General features: G+C 38.7%; 1 protein-coding gene across 2 annotated transcripts in view; it reads right to left on the bottom strand.

Annotated features, from left to right (window-relative positions):
* LOC126161452 (calpain-5-like) overlaps positions 1-20288 on the bottom strand; it is a 323178-nt gene that overhangs the window by 98696 nt on the left and 204194 nt on the right. For both annotated transcript variants that reach the window (XM_049917273.1, XM_049917272.1), the window contains exons 8-9: positions 9116-9265; positions 712-910 (exon numbers count right to left, since the gene is read on the bottom strand). In XM_049917273.1, coding sequence (XP_049773230.1) covers positions 712-910; positions 9116-9265 — 349 coding nt within the window. The remainder of the gene's footprint in view (positions 1-711; positions 911-9115; positions 9266-20288) is intronic.

Below are 20288 nucleotides of genomic sequence, written 5' to 3' on the forward strand. Positions count from 1 at the left end.
GTATATAACAGAGTATGCCATTTTTGAATTTGAATGCAACACTGCTAATTTTCAAACATACAGAAAGTAGTTATAAATTATTGGGACCTTTGAGGGCAAATAGTCAAGAAATAAAATTCAGCATGTCTGTTGCTGTATCTGAAGAAAATAAAATAAGTGACGGTTTTTCCAGCAGTGCACACCACACTTAACAATTTTCACACTTTCAAACTGCAAACTGTAAAATGTAGCAAGCTCATGGGACAATGTTTGATACCATAATCACAATACAGTTAGAAATGTACAAAATAATAGTCATTCCCTTAAAAGAGCACACTGATCACTTTGGAGTGCTGTAGATGGTGCAGGACTGGTACCAGGCAGTCATGTGACCTCCCACCACTGACAGCCCCCATTTTCTTATTGCCTCCAACCCATCCTGCTCTCAGCCCCCCATCCTTTCCCCCCACTCCAGTTATTTTTCTACTTCACTCTAGGTCATCAACTGGAACCTTTTCCTATCCCTCTCTCTCTTTCTCCTTCTCTAGATACCTCATGTGAGACTATTTTTACTAACTTTGTCACTGACACCAGTTTTCAAGTTATTAATATGAACACACTGCATTTCGCCAACAGTAAAACTGGTTCTCAGATAACAGTACATAGTATTATTGTTGTAAATGCTTCTAGCAGCTGAATATCATTTTGTAAGGTCAAAAGAAATTATTTTACCTGTGGATTCCGAAGAAATGTTTCTGGAAACTCAGAACTTCCACCAGCTCTGTCAGATAGGGAGCCTTTAACTCCAGTCGTCCATTCTCCTCTTACTGACTCCTCCTTCCACGTTTGTGACAGAGCAAATATATTGGTGTTATAGAGACGACATATAGTCAGCTCACTAAAATTTCTCACAAAATCCTCCAATGGCATCCTTCAAAAAAGAGAAAGAAATAAGCATTTGTCTCCTCCACATTAATAAAAGCAATATCATATGATTTATAAAGGAAATGATTTCTGGAATGAAACTACTAGGAAGAAAACGAACAAATAATTTCTGGTTATTAAGCAGTAGCAGAGGAATGTACATGCATTAAAAGGTGATGCCAACTCTACCTTAAGAAAACTGGAGTATCTTTTCTGTAGAAAGAGAAGAAGAGGGTGAAGGAAGTGATATTTTGAAATTAAACATAAAAGTCAATCAGTATCCTGGGATAAGGAGGAGCATGCAGAACATGAAACATTAAATACTTATTAATGTTGGGAAGGTACGAACACTGCTGGAGTGGCATATACTCCAGGGGAATAGCTACAACAGATTTAAGTTATAAAGGCAAGGGTGTAAACCATTAGGGTTTTCCTGCATTAAAATTATGAGTTGACAGGCAGGTGTTCTTTTTATTATGATGAATTTTCAGTTAGTTTTCTTTAAGAGCTCTGTATTGAACAGAGCTCCTGTAAAGTTAATACTGAGGTTAGTAAATAAGCAGTGTGTGTTATTTATGGAGTTAATAACTGTAATCCTTGATACATCAAAAAGAAATATTTAATCTGCTTGGAATGGCAGTGCCAGTAATTGAGAAAGGTTAATAGTTTGGAAACATAGTCCAAAACATGAGCCACAAAGTACTCCAATGGTCTGGACATGCAGCAAGAATGGAAGAAATGAGATACCCCAAAGTTGTAATGGACAGGATACCATCAGGCAGTAGACTAGTGGGAAGACCTAAGCCAAGATGGATGGATGGACTGAGACAAGACTTGTTGCAGCTCGGAGTCTTGGAAAACAAGAGACAGACAGCAAAAGACAAAAGCAGAGAATAGCCTTAACTGCAATATCATGGGGTCCCCCGGTGTGAATGTATAAAGTAAAGTAAGTAAAAAAATGGTTCAAATGGCTCTGAGCACTATGGGACTTAACATCTATGGTCATCAGTCCCCTAGAACTTAGAACTACTTAAACCTAACTAACCTAAGGACGTCACACAACACCCAGTCATCACAAGGCAGAGAAAATCCCTGACCCCGCCGGGAATCGAACCCGGGAACCCGGGCGTGGGAAGCGAGAATGTTACCGCACGACCACGGGCTGCAGACAAAGTAAGTAAGAATAGAAAAGTAATGCCATTATATGACTGTGAAAGCGATGTGATTATTTCACAAAAGTGGACGGGAAAGTTTTACATTAATCAAAATATTATTATCTGAAATGTCAACAATATGAGGAAAAGATAGATTGCTATTCACAGTAAAGGTGACACGTCCAGTTACAAACGGGCACTACGAAAGGACATTTACACATTAGCTTTCAGCATTCCAGTCTGAGCTGTTGCAGGAGCGGTCATGAGTGTGTAAGATGTGCTTCCTTGTCTGAATGAATGTGAGTGTGTTTCATTTTCTGAAGAATGCTTTGGCCAAAAGCTAATGTGTAAGTGCCTTCACTGCACTTGACTACAACTCAACGTGTCATCTTTACAGTGAGAAGCAATCTATTTTCTCCTTCTATTGTTGATATTCCAATGTGGAATTTCCATTCTTTGATACACTGAAATGTATTATAGAAAGAATTATAAGCTCCTGATTATCTACATTTGACGAGTGGGTATGTAATACAAAAACCTAAATGTCAATAAAAACAGCACAAGAAAGTATGTGTTGATAATGTTAACACTGAGGTTACTAGATCTTGGCAATCAGTATTAACTTCTTTATTTAATGGTGTTTATTAGCTGTCCCACTGCTTGTTCAACAATCACAATATTCAATGACTATCTATTAAGGAGACACCTAAAAAGGATGACTATGGTTGCATACAAATTGCTATACCCTAGTCTAATTCTGACACAATGCTTTAATTACAGAGACAGATATATAGTTTTCTGACAGTTGTGACATGTACAAAATAAATACACGTATGGTCCCAGTATTGAGGGTTACACATTAGAATCTAGGTCCATAGAGAACTGTTGAAGTTGTCTCCTGCAGAGCACATTGTGAGCAGAATCTAAGTTACAGGTAGTCATTTTGGTGAGACACAACAATTGAATGGAAAACAGAGTCTCTTGTAGAAACGGTGGCTTAATGTTGTTGTTGACATTCCTGGTGGCTTGGAATATTTACATATGACTGATAGATTTGAGCTGCCAAACAGGGCTGCAGCTGTCCCTTCTAAAGTGCCCTGATAGTATTGATAGCACACACTGTTGTGTGGCTGCACATTTGCCAATACCTGTCTGTTACTACACCTTGCCCTCCATAACTGTGGAGTACAGGATGCAGTCTGAGTAGAAAACCATTCAGCTGTTCCTGGCCCCCACCAGAGGTCACTGTTCATGGTCTGGTGCCTCAGTCACATGCAGATGAGGCCCAGCAGCTCCTGGTGGGCAAAATACTCTTTATATGTGAGTGCATCAGCTTGGCTGGCAATATGTACCCATCAACCATTCTGTACTCGTCACTGTTCTGTATCTGTAAGTCCGTATTTGTCACTGTCTGTACCTGTAAACATGCAGTACTAGTCATTCTACTGTATGTGTCCCAAGTCCGTACTGCTCCACTCTTCCTTGTTCAACACACAACACAAGTTGGTGACTTTCGTGTGCTCTGCTCTGGAACAGTCATGAGCTTCTACAATGACGACTATTTCATATGGCCACCTGTGACCATTTCATTGCAACACTGACAGTACAAGCTCCACCATTTCTTGGTGTACTGTTATGTTCTCTGTACTGTGATTTTGCTGCAATCTGGGAAAGCTCTGACACATGACTGCACCTCTACATTGTCACATTTTGAGTTTGGCAAGCCTGTGTGGCATGGTTGTGCCTCCACTTTGTTGTATTTCAGAAAACGGACACAGAAATTGGTATGTGTTGTTCTGGCTTCCTTTACAGAAACAGACTCCCTTTTTTATTGTTCTGACTGGCCTCCCTGTTCTGTTCATTGGCATCTTTTTCAGCACTGGTCTCCCTTATCTGTTCATCGGCACTCTTTTCAGGACTACTCTGTTCATGGGCATCCTCGTCAGTATCTGTTTTCTTCTCTTCATTTATTGGCCTCCTCCTCAAGACCCAACTCCTTCCTATGGTTCACTGGCTCCCTTTTCTGGACCCACCGCCTTCTCTTAGTTTCTTGACCTCCTGGAGGATCTGCTTCCTTCTCTTGTGTCAATTAGCTCTATTTTCAAGCCCAGCTTTGGTCTCTCTTGTTGTCATGTTTGTTTGTTGTTTTTTGCCACGTGTGTCGAATTTTTCCTAGTGTCCTCTTCCTATGCCAGCTCCTTGTTTGTGATGTCATTCTCCATCTCATGCTCAACAAAGTAGTTTGTCAGTGAATCCTTTACTGTTGAGATCTGTCCTTGATGTTGTTTCTTGAATTATCAAATAGTAGCGTGGATGGGATGGCACCACTGCTTTTCGTGGAACACATTGGTACATTGTGACATGTCCGATTGGTGAAGAGGAAGCCATTGCAGTCCCAACCAGGAAATGTGCTGCTATGGATGGCTCCGTTGGCAATAGTATCAAGGGCACCATGCAGCACTTCCGTCTTGCCCCTCTTTCTTGCTGCAACATGAAAAAGCTGCATATGGACACCGGAGCAGCTGTTTTCACTCTTCACTTTGCAACTGTATGCATTGCTGGGATCCCCATTATTGACTTCCAGCAACCACTCTGGCAAGCTACTTACAGTACTTTCCTATCTTGGTCACGGCCTGCCACAATCCATGTTCGGCACCATGCACTGGCATCCATGCCTCCTTGCGACAGAATCCTTATCACCTTTACGTCAGTGCCTCCATGTTTCCTTTTGTTATTTGTTGTCCATCTATTGCCATTGACATGACTCTTGTGACCCTGTCTCACATTTATGTCAGATGCCTCCCCAGTACAATGTTTTTCTGGTTTATCTCCTTTTAAGATTTTTGCTTCTGCCTTGGCATCTGCCAGTATCGTAGTTCACTGCGGCAGCACACTGCTCTGGCTGTGTCTGGCCACCTTCCTACCAGTTGACTGTCCCACGTGGATGAAACAGTTTGGTCTCTTGACATCTTCAGTGCCAAAGCAAGTGCCTCCACGTGCCACCAGCACCTTTGCAGGCACAACCAGGGACCTCCAGCAGCAATGCAGGTGCCCTCTACCTTGCACCAGGTGCCTCCTGCACCTACGCGGTGCCTCCAGTCACTTTCAGCATTAACGCGGGTGCCTCTTACTCTGCTGCAGATGGCTCCTGCTCCTATGTAGGCACCTTCCAAATGCTGACACAGGTACTTCCTACACTGCTGGCGACACATACCCTCCTCCCACCAGACACCACGGCTCCCCAGTTACGGCACCTAGTGACAACTCTAACATCACCTAGGCCCTGCCTCTGGGGTATTGGGGCCATCCATCGGCCTTTCCTGGAGGGGGGGAGGGGGGAAGCAGGGAGAGGGCAAAGGTGCGGGACCACTGCTGACCTGGCTTGTGGGCCTGCACAGACCCAGAACTGTGCACACTCGGAATGTCTGCCTCAGGCACTATGAATGTGTCACCCTTCAGTATGTCATGGGGGAATGGAACATCCAGATGCCCCCTCCCCCTCAAGGAAGCAGGACTGTAGAAATCCATCCATTACTACTCCTTAGCTGCCACTTCTGTGGTGCACGAAAAACGATTTCAATAGCACACCAATTGGCCGCTGCAGTCTCCCACTAGAGGTCACCGATCAGTGTGCAATGCCTCAACTGCCTGCAGCCAAGAGCCAATGGCCCCTGGCAGGCAAAATGGTTTTTATATGTAAGTATGTAGGCCTTATGTAAGTATGCAGGCTTTCGTGGTTGTTGTCACTAAAGGTAAAATCTTTTCGGTTGTCAGGCCGCATCATATTTCCTTCTAAAATAATCAATGTTTTGGCCCATCTGCTGGGATCTTCTTCAGGATGTTTCAGTGTCCACTATTGCTAGCCAGCAGTCTGCTCCTGTCATCCATTCTATACTTGTCGCTGTTCTGTATCTGTCAGTCTGAATGCATCAATATGTCTGTACTACTCATATGATTGCACATGTCTGTTCTACTCTATAACTGCTCTGTATGATGTCACTCCATGACCTAAAACAGTTATGCTGTTATTATTTGGCAAAATAAAAGTTCCGTATATTTCATGCATCTGCATTTCTCGTTGAGAACCTATGCTACACAACAAAAAGTGCCATACTAGTCATACCTTAACATGGAATTACCAAGAAAAATCTGGAATATATACTGAACAGAAGAACAGTGCTATAAGTATCATTATGTACACTGAAAGGCACCAGAGAGTAAATTTATCTGCTAGAAATACCAAATACTATAAATATTGTATTAACTGTGCATTGAAAAAACATTTTGATCTGTTCTGTGGAATTATATCACCAAATCTTCAATTAATACATATTTAATACATAATTTTCATTTCACAAATTTAGTGACTGCGGTAAGCATTAGGCTGAAGAAATATCGCTCTAAAAGAAATTACCAGCTTCTTTGTCAGCCACTGGTGCACATTATACTGAGGGGCAGATCAGATGAATACAGTTCATATAAGCAGGGAAGTTAATAACTGAAAATCAGGATTAATTAATGATGGGAATAGAAAGTTTATACTTTAAACACAAGGACAACAGTCCTTACATACAGGAAAGTTGCCTAATCTTAACCTTACAAGAAATGAGACTATTCATCTTTCTACATCTACAAAAAATGTAGAGGTACATATAGATTCGTCTTTTCCTTTAATGTGTATTCCTCACCATACAATAGTCAGTTTACTTATTATAAACCAAAAAGTCTGAAAGTCTTACTGTGACTCTGGTTAGTACATAGTGCTTAAAAAAAGGACTTTACAATTTTCTAGGAAATTAAAGGAAATAAAAACTCAATATGAAAAAATCAAACAATGGAAAATTCAGGATGGAATAATGACAATATTATGAAATGGATAAATTGCCACTCATCTACGTCTACATCTACATGATTACTCTGCAATTCACACTTAAGTGCCTGGCAGAGACTCACCGTATAGTGGAAATGCTGAGTTGCAGAGAGGCATAACAAAAAGACTACTAAACATGTAAGCTTTCAGCCAGAAGGTCTTCTTCCAAAATATACAACATACATGCACACAAACACAGCTCACCCCCACATGGTCACTATCAGGGATGGTGGAAATGGAGAGGGGGAGGGGGCTATAGCCCCCATAGCCCCCCCCCCCCCCCCCCCTGTCATTATTCCATCCTGAATTTTCCATTGTTTGATTTTTTCATATGGAGTTTTTATTTCCTTTAATTACCTAGAAAAGTGTAAAGTCCTTTTTTTAAGCACTACGTACTAACCAGAGTCACAGTAAGACTTTCAGGCGTTTTTGGTTTATAATAAGTAAACTGACTATTGTATGGTGAGGATATACACATTAAAGGAAAAGACTAATCTACATGTACATCTACATTTTTTGTAGATGTAGAAAGATGAGTAGTCTCATTTCTTGTAAGGTTAAGAACAGGCAGCTTTCCTGTATGTCAGGACAGTTGTCCTTGTGTTTAAAGTATAAACTATAGCCCCCCCACAAAGGAGCATCATATTACACTGGTTAAAATGACTTCAGAAATCACTGAATATATTACTCCAACAGATTCAATCTTTTTTATGTAATTATGTAGCAAAATAGGTTGTAATGTATTTCAAACACATTTTAACAAAAGAATAAGAGTGGCACATAGCTTACTATCTAAATCAATAAATATAATTTAACTTAAAATGGGCATCTTATTATTTATTAATACACATTTCAAATCCTGAACTCCTAAACAGTTACCAAAAACTACTTTAAGCAACACCAAATTTTACCAGATTGTTAGCGGAAGACCTCAACTCTCGTTTTAAGCGATATTCCATCCCCCCCCCCCCCCCCCCCCCATTAGCCCTCCACCCTTGACCAACTTCTTGAATTGCCCCTGGCCACCATCTCTGGCTGGTTGGCTGGCAGCCAGAGACAGTGGTCATGTGAGTGTGAACTCTGTTTCAGTGAAAAACTGTGTGTATGTTGTCTATTTTGGATGAAGGCCTTCTTGCCGAAAGCTTAATTGTTTAGTAGTCTTTTTATTGTGCCTGCAAGCGACTCAATATCACCACTATATGGTGAGTAGCAATCAATCCTTTTTATAATATTGGGCTCAATATGAAGTGCGATTTTAAACCAAAAAGATATCAGGTTTGACCATAATTATATTAAAGTGTGTTAACAAAGTTATTGTAGAATGTGAATACTTTTGTATTAAAGAAGACCACTCACCAAGAGCAGAAAGATTGATGATTTTTTGTGCCTATCAAAACTCAGTGCTTCTGCTTTATGGTGAGTGGTCTCCTTTGTTTCAAAAATATTTATATTATACTGCTAAAGTAACCATGCAAATTTCGAGTTAAATGTCATGAAATATGCTCAGCTACTGCAAGCTGTCAGTAGTATGGATCCTCCAAATAGACTTACCATGGACGTATACAACATATCTTGATAACAAACTTTTGTTAAGAACTAGGTGTTCTGAGTTCCTAATCCCAGAGAAGAAAAAAAATCAGAGGTAGGTTTCCCAATACTCCTAAGAAATCAACATGATGCCTGTCTGATATGATGGACTGCTTGATGTATTATGGAAATATTTGCAACAGAAACTGTACAAACTTATAATAACATACAGGATTTATGATGTACTTAAAATTGCTCAGTAAATTTTTAGGGATAAATGTTGGCTTTAACTGGAGACAATGAGATATCTGTTCTTAATGTTGATCTCAGCAATGAGTCAACATTTAATACAGTGCCATGTGAAGTTCAAATCTTCCTAGCACTTTAGTGGATTTACGATATTTCTCCAGACATGAAAAGGCTGCTATGAACTGCACATTTGTGTGTGGCTTTTTGTATATATTATACTTAAATTTATACAATTCTCTGGTAACGTAGCAGGAGTACATACTTTAAAGTTTAATTCCTGTGAATCTCATGAAGTTCCAGCTCACTTTTTTGTTTTAGACTAGTCATAAATTCTTGTCATAAATAATTATATTTAACAGAATTTGGATTGGAAAAAAGGGGGGGATGGAAGATGAGGTTGAAACTAACTTACCAAAATTCAGTCTCATAATCTAGAGCTAGCCCCATTCTATCTCTTTCAGATTCTCTGACCTTTGACCATTCTGGTGATGATGACAGGAGCCTTGTTAATTGAGATGTTGTATAAGCGTATTCTTTATTACTTCGTGTATCACCATCTTCACTGGAAGAAATAAAGATTATATCACAATAGAATCCTTTTACAATGTCACTGCAGGACTCTGATGATGCAATATTAAATTAAATCTTTTCATAGTGTACAGAGCTCCAACACTGAGAACATTAGAATATTAATTAACCATATAGTTCAAAAGGCAAGCTGTTCTTTTGGAGACTAAAGTAATGATGAAGCTAACAGATAACCTGAGTGATGGTCATACCAGGTGGCACAATCAATGAATTACTAACAGAAAATGAGACTGTTAATGACAGTCCCCCAACATTACTTACTACAGAAAGAGAAACGAAAGATATCTTGTATAGGACTTGTAAGAATGGTGGTGTGATTGCTTTATGACTGCGTGAGCAGTGTGTATTGCAAAATTTCACAAATTTCACTTCAAATATTTCTCCACATTTAATGTCAGACATATGTGTTTATTGACACTATGCTGAGTTTAACACAGAACTCATTTAGTTAGTAGTAGTAGTAGTAGTAGTAGTAGTAGTAGTAGTAGCAGCAGCAGTAGAAATAATAATAATAATAATACTTCATTCAACATCAAATTATTCATTGTATATGCACAAAAACAACAAACATTACAATTCTTGTACATAACACAATGATACATTTTTTTGAATATATTACTGATTAACAAACAATTGAGGGTTGGAGTACCAACAATATAAGGAAAAGGATAGATTGCTACACACTGTAAGGCTGACACACTGAGCTGCAAACAGGCCAAAACCTTCTTCAGAAAAGGAAGCACACACATACTCATTCACACAAGCAAGCACAATTCAAGCATATATGATCACCACCTCTGGCAGCTCAGACCAGAATGCATACTGGACCAAGCTGCCGGAGGTGGCGGTCATGTGTGCATGAGGTGTGCTTGGTTGAATGAATGAATGTGTGCCTGTTTTCTTTTTTGGAGAAGGCTTTGGCCAAAAGCTAAATGTGTAACTGTCTTTTTGTTGTACCTATCTGCAACTCAAAATTGTCATCTTTAGCAGTATTACGCAATCCGTCTTTTTCCTTATATTGTTCTTTATTGATTAACATTTACTAAGATCACAAATAAATGGTTTGCTGAACACTATTTACACACATTTTTCAAAGCACTTCTTATTCTGCATGTAAGTATAATGTTCTCCTAACGTGTAAAAAGGATTCTGTAACAGGAATTTCTTACACTGAAATTTAAACATAATGTGGGATGAGTCATAACTGCAATCAGCAGTGCGTTGACTATTTTTAATCTTGGACAGTGTGGACGATTTTCATAGAGTGATGTCTGTGGCTGCTGATGCAAAATTTTTCTTTATTTCTGGTATTCTAGTGAATAAAAATAAATGTTGGTGTACAGCAATATGGCTTTTAGAATCTTCATGTTTACTATGGCAAGCACACCAGCTTTTGGAAACAAGTCACAGCATGATTCCTTCCTGTACAGGTGATTCATATAGCACTTTTTTGAAGTATTGGTGGCTTATTTATATTTGCTTTGGTTGCTGCTCCCCACATTTCTGTTCTATGGTTTAAATTCAGGAAAAAATGAAGCATGGTATGCAGTCTTTAGGAAACACTGCCTTTGTAGAACTTCTAATCATATTAGCTGCATATACCTTCTTAGATAACATACATGCTAGAGAGTCAACATGCATGTCCCATTTCAGATTGCTATGAATGGTCAAACTGAGGAATATTACACTAAGCTCTTTTTTACCAGTTCACTGCCTATATGCAGTCTAATCTAATCACTGAAACAACTAATGGTAACTCCATGAGACATGTCCTCATAGGTGCTCACATTTAGATGGCTTTCATTAAAGTACTGAACAATTTATTTTTCACTTTACTGCAATAGCTCTTTAGTTCATTAAATGATTCCTCTTTATACATGATGGATATAACATCTGCATTTAGAACAACGTTGGAACTTAGAGAGCAATATTTAATGTCATTTACATAAATCAAAAACAGAAGACAACCCAATACTGATCCCTGTGGCTCTCTAAATTTATATTAGTTATTTTAGATTTGTGAACACCATTTTCAGTTTTAAGCAGTGTAAATTGTTTTCGGTTATTCAGGTAGGTCATAATCAGTGCTGCTGGGCTTATCTAATAGAATAGTGATGTTCACACAGTCAAAAGTTTTCTCAAGGTCTAGGTATATACCTGCAACATTTTCCTTGTCTTTGATGCCATTTAACACCTCTTCAATTAACTGAGCATGATTTACATTTTACGAATCTATTCTGATTTTCCAACATTAGGTTCTGTTTGTTTGTAGTTTTCAATTTTGTATTTGTCCAATTCGTTTAAAGATTAGTGTTACCTGGACTATTTTTAGTCAGTCTGAGAAGATGCCTGATTGACTTCATAATGCCCCACACTGGATGATTTTAAAGAGCTAGTATATTCATTACTTCTATGCAATTTGTTAGGGCTTAATGGGTTTTTATGATTGTCACTGATGTTTTCCACTAATGAAGAAAAGTAGGCACATTCATTCATTATGTTTGAAGTTTCAAGTTGATGTTTTATGAACTCCCATTCTAATTAATAGCAAAGTCCACACAGGATTTGCCTCTGCATGTTCTAAAACTGTTTATCATTCCCCAGACACCAACAGTAACACTGTGTGAAGCCTGAATCTTATTTGCAACATAGTTCCTCCTATTCTACATCAATAAATCTTTATAGTATTCATGATAAATGCTGAAGGTTTCTTTTCATTTGAGATTTTCTCTGTCATTCATCATTGCACTATGGAGTAATTTTAATTTTTCCCTAGTTTCAATGATACTTTTGTTTACAGTTTTTGCTTGTTTAACTTTTGTGGCCATAACTGGACATGTGGCATCAAAACAGGAGTAAAAGTCAGGAGCAAAGCTATCATAGGAAAAGTTACCATTGTCAAACCATGGTATGTGTGATTCATGCATTTCAGTCAGTTGATGTTATCATTATACATAATTCTTTTGCTTAAATATTGTTCCTTTTTAGTGATGGCAGGCACCTCATAGGACTCCAATTGAAGCTGCACTGCGTGGTGGTCAGACATGGCTAGTTTTAGAACAGATCTACTGCAGGAAAGATGGTCATGTTTATTATCATGTTATCCAGACCTGTTTTGCAGTTGTCAGTTTCTCTAGTTGGCTCATGAATGGCTGGTGTCAGATGTTTGGAGTTGGCATCATTGGTTAATACGTCTACATTCATATTCCCTGTTATTATTTACTTGACAATTTAACCCAGAAAATGTCCTGTGTGTATACACAAATAAGTCAGATGTTGTTGTTGTTGTTGTTGTTGTTGTGGTCTTCAGTCCTGAGACTGGTTTGATGCAGCTCTCCATGCTACTCTAACCTGTGCAAGTTTCTTCATCTCCCAGTACCTACTGCAACCTACATCCTTCTGAATCTGCTTACTGTATTCATCTCTTGGTCTCCCCCTACGATTTTTACCCTCCACGCTGCCCTCAAATACTAAATTGGTGATCCCTTGATGCCTCAGAACATGTCCTACCAACCGATCCCTTCTTCTGGTCAAGTTGTGCCACAAACTTCTCTTCTCCCCAATCCTATTCAATACTTCCTCATTAGTTATGTGATCTACCCATCTAATCTTCAGCATTCTCCTGTAGCACCACATTTCGAAAGCTTCTATTCTCTTCTTGTCCAAACTATTTACCGTCCATGTTTCACTTCCATACAAGGCTACACTCCATACAAATACTTTCAGAAATGAATTCCTGACACTTAAATCTATACTCGATGTTAACAAATTTCTCTTCTTCAGAAACGCTTTCCTTGCCATTGCCAGTCTACATTTTATATCTTCTCTACTTCGACCATCATCAGTTATTTTGCTCCCCAAATAGCAAAACTCCTTTACTACTTTAACTGTCTCATTTCCTAATCTAATTCCTGCAGCATCACCCGACTTAATTCGACTACATTCCATTATCCTTGTTTTGCTTTTGTTGATGTTCATCTTATATCCTCCCTTCAAGACACCATCCATTCCATTCAACTGCTCTTCCAAGTCCTTTGCTGTCTCTGACAGAATTACAATGTCATCGGCGAACCTCAAAGTTTTTATTTCTTCTCCATGGATTTTAATACCTTCTCCGAATTTCTCTTTTGTTTCCTGTACTGCTTGCTCAATATACAGATTGAATAACATCGGGGAGAGGCTACAACCCTGTCTTACTCCCTTCCCAACCACTGCTTCCCTTTCATGTCCCTCGACTCTTATAACTGCCATCTGGTTTCTGTACAAATTGTAAATAGCCTTTCGCTCCCTGTATTTTACCCCTGCCACCTTTAGAATTTGAAAGAGAGTATTCCAGTCAACATTGTCAAAAGCTTTCTCTAAGTCTACAAATGCTAGAAACGTAGGTTTTCCTTTCCTTAATCTTTCTTCTAAGATAAGTCGTAAGGTCAGTATTGCCTCACGTGTTCCAGTATTTCTAGGGAATCCAAACTGATCTTCCCCGAGGTCAGCTTCTACTAGTTTTTCCATTCGTCTATAAAGAATTTGTGTTAGTATTTTGCAGCTGTGGCTTATTAAACTGATTGTTCGGTAATTTTCACATCTGTCAACACCTGCTTTCTTTGGGATTGGAATTATTATATTCTTCTTGAAGTCTGAGGGTATTTCGCCTGTTTCATACATCTTGCTCACCAGATGGTAGAGTTTTGTCAGGACTGGCTCTCCCAAGGCCATCAGTAGTTCCAATGGAATGTTGTCTACTCCGGGGGCCTTGTTTCGACTCAGGTCTTTCAGTGCTCTGTCAAACTCTTCACGCAGTATTGTATCTCCCATTTCATCTTCATCTACATCCTCTTCCATTTCCATAATATTGTCCTGAAGTACATCGCCCTTGTATAGACCCTCTATATACTCCTTCCACCTTTCTGCTTTCCCTTCTTTGCTTAGAACTGGGTTTCCATCTGAGCTCTTGATGTTCATACAAGTGGTTCTCTTATCTCCAAAGGTCTCTTTAATTTTCCTGTAGGCAGTATCGATCTTACCCCTAGTGAGATAAGCCTTTACATCCTTACATTTGTCCTCTAGCCATCCCTGCTTAGCCATTTTGCACTTCCTGTTGATCTCATTTTTGAGACGTTTGTATTCCTTTTTGCCTGCTTCATTTACTGCATTTTTATATTTTCTCCTTTCATCAATTAAATTCAATATTTCTTCTGTTACCCAAGGATTTCTACTAGCCCTCGTCTTTTTACCTACTTGATCCTCTGCTGCCTTCACTACTTCACTCCTCAAAGCTGCCCATTCTTCTTCTACTGTATTTCTTTCCCCCATTCCTGTCAATTGTTCCCTTATGCTCTCCCTGAAACTCTGTACAACCTCTGGTTCTTTCAGTTTATCCAGGTCCCATCTCCTTAAATTCCCACCTTTTTGCAGTTTCTTCAGTTTTAATCTACAGGTCATAACCAATAGATTGTGGTCAGAGTCCACATCTGCCCCTGGAAATGTCTTACAATTTAAAACCTGGTTCCTAAATCTCTGTCTTACCATTATATTATCTATCTGATACCTTTTAGTATCTCCAGGGTTCTTCCATGTATACAACCTTCTATCATGATTCTTAAACCAAGTGTTAGCTATGATTAAGTTATGCTCTGTGCAAAATTCTACCAGGCGGCTTCCTCTTTCATTTCTTACCCCCAATCCATATTCACCTGCTACGTTTTCTTCTCTCCCTTTTCCTACACTCGAATTCCAGTCACCCATGACTATTAAATTTTCGTCTCCCTTCACTATCTGAATAATTTCTTTTATCTCATCATACATTTCTTCAATTTCTTCGTCATCTGCAGAGCTAGTTGGCATATAAACTTGTACTACTGTAGTAGGTGTGGGCTTCGTATCTATCTTGGCCACCAATAATGCGTTCACTATGCTGTTTGTAGTAGCTTACCCGCATTCCTATTTTCCTATTCATTATTAAACCTACTCCTGCATTACCCCTATTTGATTTTGTATTTATAACCCTGTATTCACCTGACCAAAAATCTTGTTCCTCCTTCCACCGAACTTCACTAATTCCCACTATATCTAACTTTAACCTATCCATTTCCCGTTTTAAATTTTCTAACCTACCTGCCCGATTAAGGGATCTGACATTCCACGCTCCGATCTGTAGAATGCCAGTTTTCTTTCTCCTGATAATGACATCCCCTTGAGTAGTCCCCGCCCGGAGATCCGAATGGGGGACTATTTTACCTCCGGAATATTTTACCCAAGAGGACGCCATCATCATTTAATCATACAGTAAAGCTGCATGCCCTCGGGAAAAATTACGGCCGTAGTTTCCCCTTCCTTTCAGCCCTCATAAGTCAGATAGATTTTTGAAAAATACATCCATATTTGCCACAGATGGCTTGTTTGTTGTTGTTGTTGTTGTGGGCTTCAGTCCAGATACTGGTTTGATGCAGCTCTCCATGCTACTGTATCCTGTGCAAGCCTCTTCATCTTTGAGTAACTACTGCAACCTACATCCTTCTGAATCTACTTAGTGTATTCATATCTTGGTCTCCCTTTATGATTTTTACCCTCCACACTTCACTCCAATACTAAATTGGTGATCCCTTGATGCCTCAGAATGTGTCTTACCAACCAATCCCTTCTTCTAGTCCAGTTGTGCCACGAAATCCTCTTCTCCCCAATTCTGTTCTGTGGACAGTCATTAGTTACGTGATCTACCCATCTAATCTTCAGTATTCTTCTGTAGCACCACATTTCAAAAGCTTCTTGTCTCTTCTTGTCTAAAGTAGTTCTCGTCCATGTTTCACTTCCGTACGAGGCTGCACTCCATACAAATACTATCAGAAAAGACTTCCTGACACTTAAATCAATACTCGATGTTAACAAATTTCTCTTCTTCAGAAACGTTTCCTTGCCATTTCCAGTCTGCATTTTATATCTTTTCTACTTCAACCATCATCAGTTATTTTGCTCCCCAAATAGCAAAACTCCTTTACTACTTTAAGAGTCTCATTTCCTAATCTAATTCCCTCAGCATCACCCAACTTAATTCGACTACATTCCATTATCCTCGTCTTGCTTTTGTTGATGTTCATCTTATATCCTTCTTTCAAGACACTGTCCATTCCGTTCAGCTGCTCCTCCAGGTCCCTTGCTGTCTCTGACAAAATTACAATGTTGTCAGCAAACCTCAAAGTTTTTATTTCTTCTCCATGGATTTTAATTCCTTCTCCAAATTTTTCTTTTGTTTCCTTTACTGCTTGCTAAATACACAGATTAAATAACATCAGTGATACACTACAACCCTGTCTTACTCCCTGCTTCCCTTTCATGCCCCTCGACTCTTATAACTCCATCTGATTTCGGAACAAATTTTATTCAGCCTTTTGCTCCCAGTATTTTACCAATGCCATCTTCAGAATTTGAAAGGGAGTATTCCATACAACATTGTCAAAAGCTTTCGCTAAGTCTACAAATGCTAGAAACGAAATTTCCATAGTATTGCCCTCAAGTACATCGCCCTTGTATAGACCCTCTATACACTCCTTCCACCTTTCTGCTTTCCCTTCTTTGTTTAGGACTGGTTTTCCATCTGAGCTTTTGATATTCATACAGGTGGTTCTCTTTTCTCCAAAGGTCTCTTTAATTTTCCTGTAGGCAGTATCTATCTTACACCTAGTGATAAATGCTTCTACATCCATCCATTTGTCCTCTAGCCAGCTCTGCTTAGCCATTTTGTAGTTCCTGTCGATCGCATTTTTGAGATGTTTGTATTCCTTTTCGCCTTCTTCATTTACTGCATTTTTATATTTCCTCCTTCCATCAATTAAATTAAATATCTCTTCTGTTACCCATGGATTTCTAGTATCTCTTATCTTTCTACCTATTTGATCCTCTGCTGCCTTCACTATTTCATCTCTCAAAGCTACCCATTCTTCTTCTACTGTATCTCTTTCCTCTGTTATTGTCAACTGTTCCCTAATGCTCTCTCTCAAACTCTCTACAGCCTCTGGTTCTTTCAGTTTATTCAGACCCCGTTTCCTAAAATTCCTACCTTTTAGCAGTTTCTTCAGTTTTAGTCTACAGTTCATAACCAACAAACTGTGGTCAGAGTCCACATTTGCCCCAAGAAATGTCTTACAATTTAAAATTTGGTTCATAAACCTCTGTCATACCATTATATAATCTATCTGGAACCTTCCTGTGTCTCCAAGCCTCTTCCATGTATACAACCTTCTTTAATGATTCTCAAACCAGGTGTTAGCTATGATTAAGTTTCCAGAATGAGATTTTCACTCTGCAGCAGAGTGTGCACTGATATGAAACTTCCTGGCCGATTAAAACTGTATGGCAGACTGAGCCTTGAACTCGGAACCTTTGCCTCTCACGGGCAAGTGCTCTGCCATCTGAACTACCCAAGCACGACTCATGCCCCATCCTCACAGCTTCAAATCTGCCTGTATATCGTCTCCTACCTTCCAAACTTCACAGAAGCTCTTCAGCGAACCTGATTAAGTTATGCTCTGTGCAAAATTCTACCAGGCAGATTCCTCTTTCATTCCTTACCCACAGTCCATATTCACTTCTACTTTTCCATCTCTTCCTTTTCCTAAAGTCGAATTCCAGTCCCCCATGACTATTAAATTTTCATCTCCCTTAACTATCTGAATAATTTCTTTTATCATATCATACATTTCTTCAATCTCTTCATCATTTGCCAAGCTAGTCAGCATATAAACTTGTACTACTGTGGTAGCCATGAGATTTATATCTATGTTGGTTACAGTAACGCATTCAGTATGCTGTTTGTAATAGCTTATCCACATTCCTGTATACACTGCTAATTGCTATGCTTCCTCTTACCCATTTTAGATTTGTTGCAGCAAATTATGACACTCCTTCTAACCAGGAGGTACTTACATCAATAACATTGAAATTACTTTCTTTTACAGTGAAGATTGCTACGCCAGCCCTAGTCTTCTATCTTACTAAGTCCAAGTAAAATTTTGCTGAGAGTGGCTGACTAATGCTAGTTAGGCTTTCAGTGTACTGAGTTTAGCTACAGATAACAAGTCAGATCTATCAATCCTTTTAATGAAATCCAGATCATTGTTCTTCTTTTTGAGACAACAAAAATTCTTCTTTACTCCAGCTGGATGATTAAGGGCGATTTAGGGCTTTACAAATGTCATTGGCTTTCCTGCAGTGGCTTTTTGTGTAGCAGATCCTGTATGACATGGTTATACCATTCCACTTATTTACAGCATATCACAGAAAATTTAATCTAGTTTCCATGATAATTAATTTACTGATATTCTTGTTAACCTCTCATTTATGTGCATACCATAAGTCATGTACAGGTTCCTTTCTAGATGACTGGCATTTACTGACACATATTGTGAAATTGATTACATGTTATTTTAAGCCTATAATTTGTTTAATGCATTTCCAGTTTCACAACATTGTTCCATTAGACCATGTCTCTATTGAATGTTAATGACAATTATTTTAGTGACAATTAACTACTGAATATAATTATAATGATGCTATCCACTAATGAGAAGGATTCACTAACTTACATGCACAGCTTCACCACAGCAAAAAGAGGTGCTTCAAGTTGAATGTGAGCCACAGCTGTATAGCTATTAGCAATCTTTTGTGCCACTCTGCAACCATGACTATCTCCATATATTAGAATCTGGCCCTTCTTGAATTTCTAGTTCTCTTTGATTCTTTTATTTTTCTTTTGGGACAGTTTCTTGCATATAGTTTCACTGATTTCACCATGTTTACATACTTTCACTTACTAGGTTAGCACATGACGTTAGGACCTGGTGTTTTTGGAACTTATCACTAGTTTTTTTTTCTTTTCTTTCGAATGTTTTCTTTTAGTTCCCAGAGATGTAAACAATGCATATTCCACTAGTTTTTCCAGATCTGGTAGCTATTTTGAGTAACAATGGATGGAAACCTTTCCTTGGTTTTTGATTTAGGCCTATAATCATTCAGCATGCACTGTTGAACAATTCTGTTCACCTTTTTATTTAGTAAAGTAACCTCAGCCTTTAGCCACTGAATTTCACTTATTAAACGTTCAACTACTGCTGATAATTTGCACTCACAGTCACATTTTGTTGTTTTTCTTATTTTAGCTGAGTTTGTAAGGCATCCTTGATTACATTGCCAGCTTGTCATAAATTCATTGTTTTCTTTCACTGATTAATCAATTTTAGCATATCAAAAGTATAACAAATTATTGCATTCCCTACACCTGATCCAACTTTTGCATTACTTTTTAGCACTTTCTAACCTTTTCATAATTTAAAGAAGGGTTGTTGCACAAGCTAAGAAGTGTTACACTATTACTTGCTGCCATGTTTTTCAGTGTGGATTATAAGTATAAAAGTAAAACAATTAAAAGATCTTCCTAGATGTAAAGTTGCAGACTTAAATATTACGGTTCTCTGGGTTGAAAGAACATTTAATGCAACATCACACACAAATATGCGGTACTGCTTTGAGAAAATGGAAGCCCACTTTGAGAAGCTATTCAACATTCTGCAAAACCAGGACAGAGAATTCAAAAGAATGAGATGACAAGTGTGGATCCTGTCAACTGTTCAAAGGGACCAGAAAGCTGATGACCATTTATTTTTTGGACAGGAAATCCCTAAGCACACCACATTAATTTCTGTTTAGCTGTAGAATGGAGCTGTTAGCTGTCTCAGCTTGTATGAATGATCATTTCTTCTACTGTTGTGGATTACAACTTCTAGTCTCTATTGCTATAATCCTATCACCTTCTCACTGTTCCCCAAAACATATACCCCAAACCATCTTTGACATTACCAGTGCAGAAAGTTTGAAACTTATCAGTGGGTATACTGTATATCAACACCACTGGATCATCATTTCAATGTTATTATGTGAGGTGTTCCCATCCTATTTCTACAACATTTTATTTTTGGGCATACCTCATCATCATGCCTCACTGTCTTAAA

This window comes from Schistocerca cancellata, chromosome 2 (genome assembly GCF_023864275.1).
Source record: "Schistocerca cancellata isolate TAMUIC-IGC-003103 chromosome 2, iqSchCanc2.1, whole genome shotgun sequence".
In the NCBI taxonomy this organism is placed as follows: Eukaryota; Metazoa; Arthropoda; class Insecta; order Orthoptera; family Acrididae; genus Schistocerca; species Schistocerca cancellata.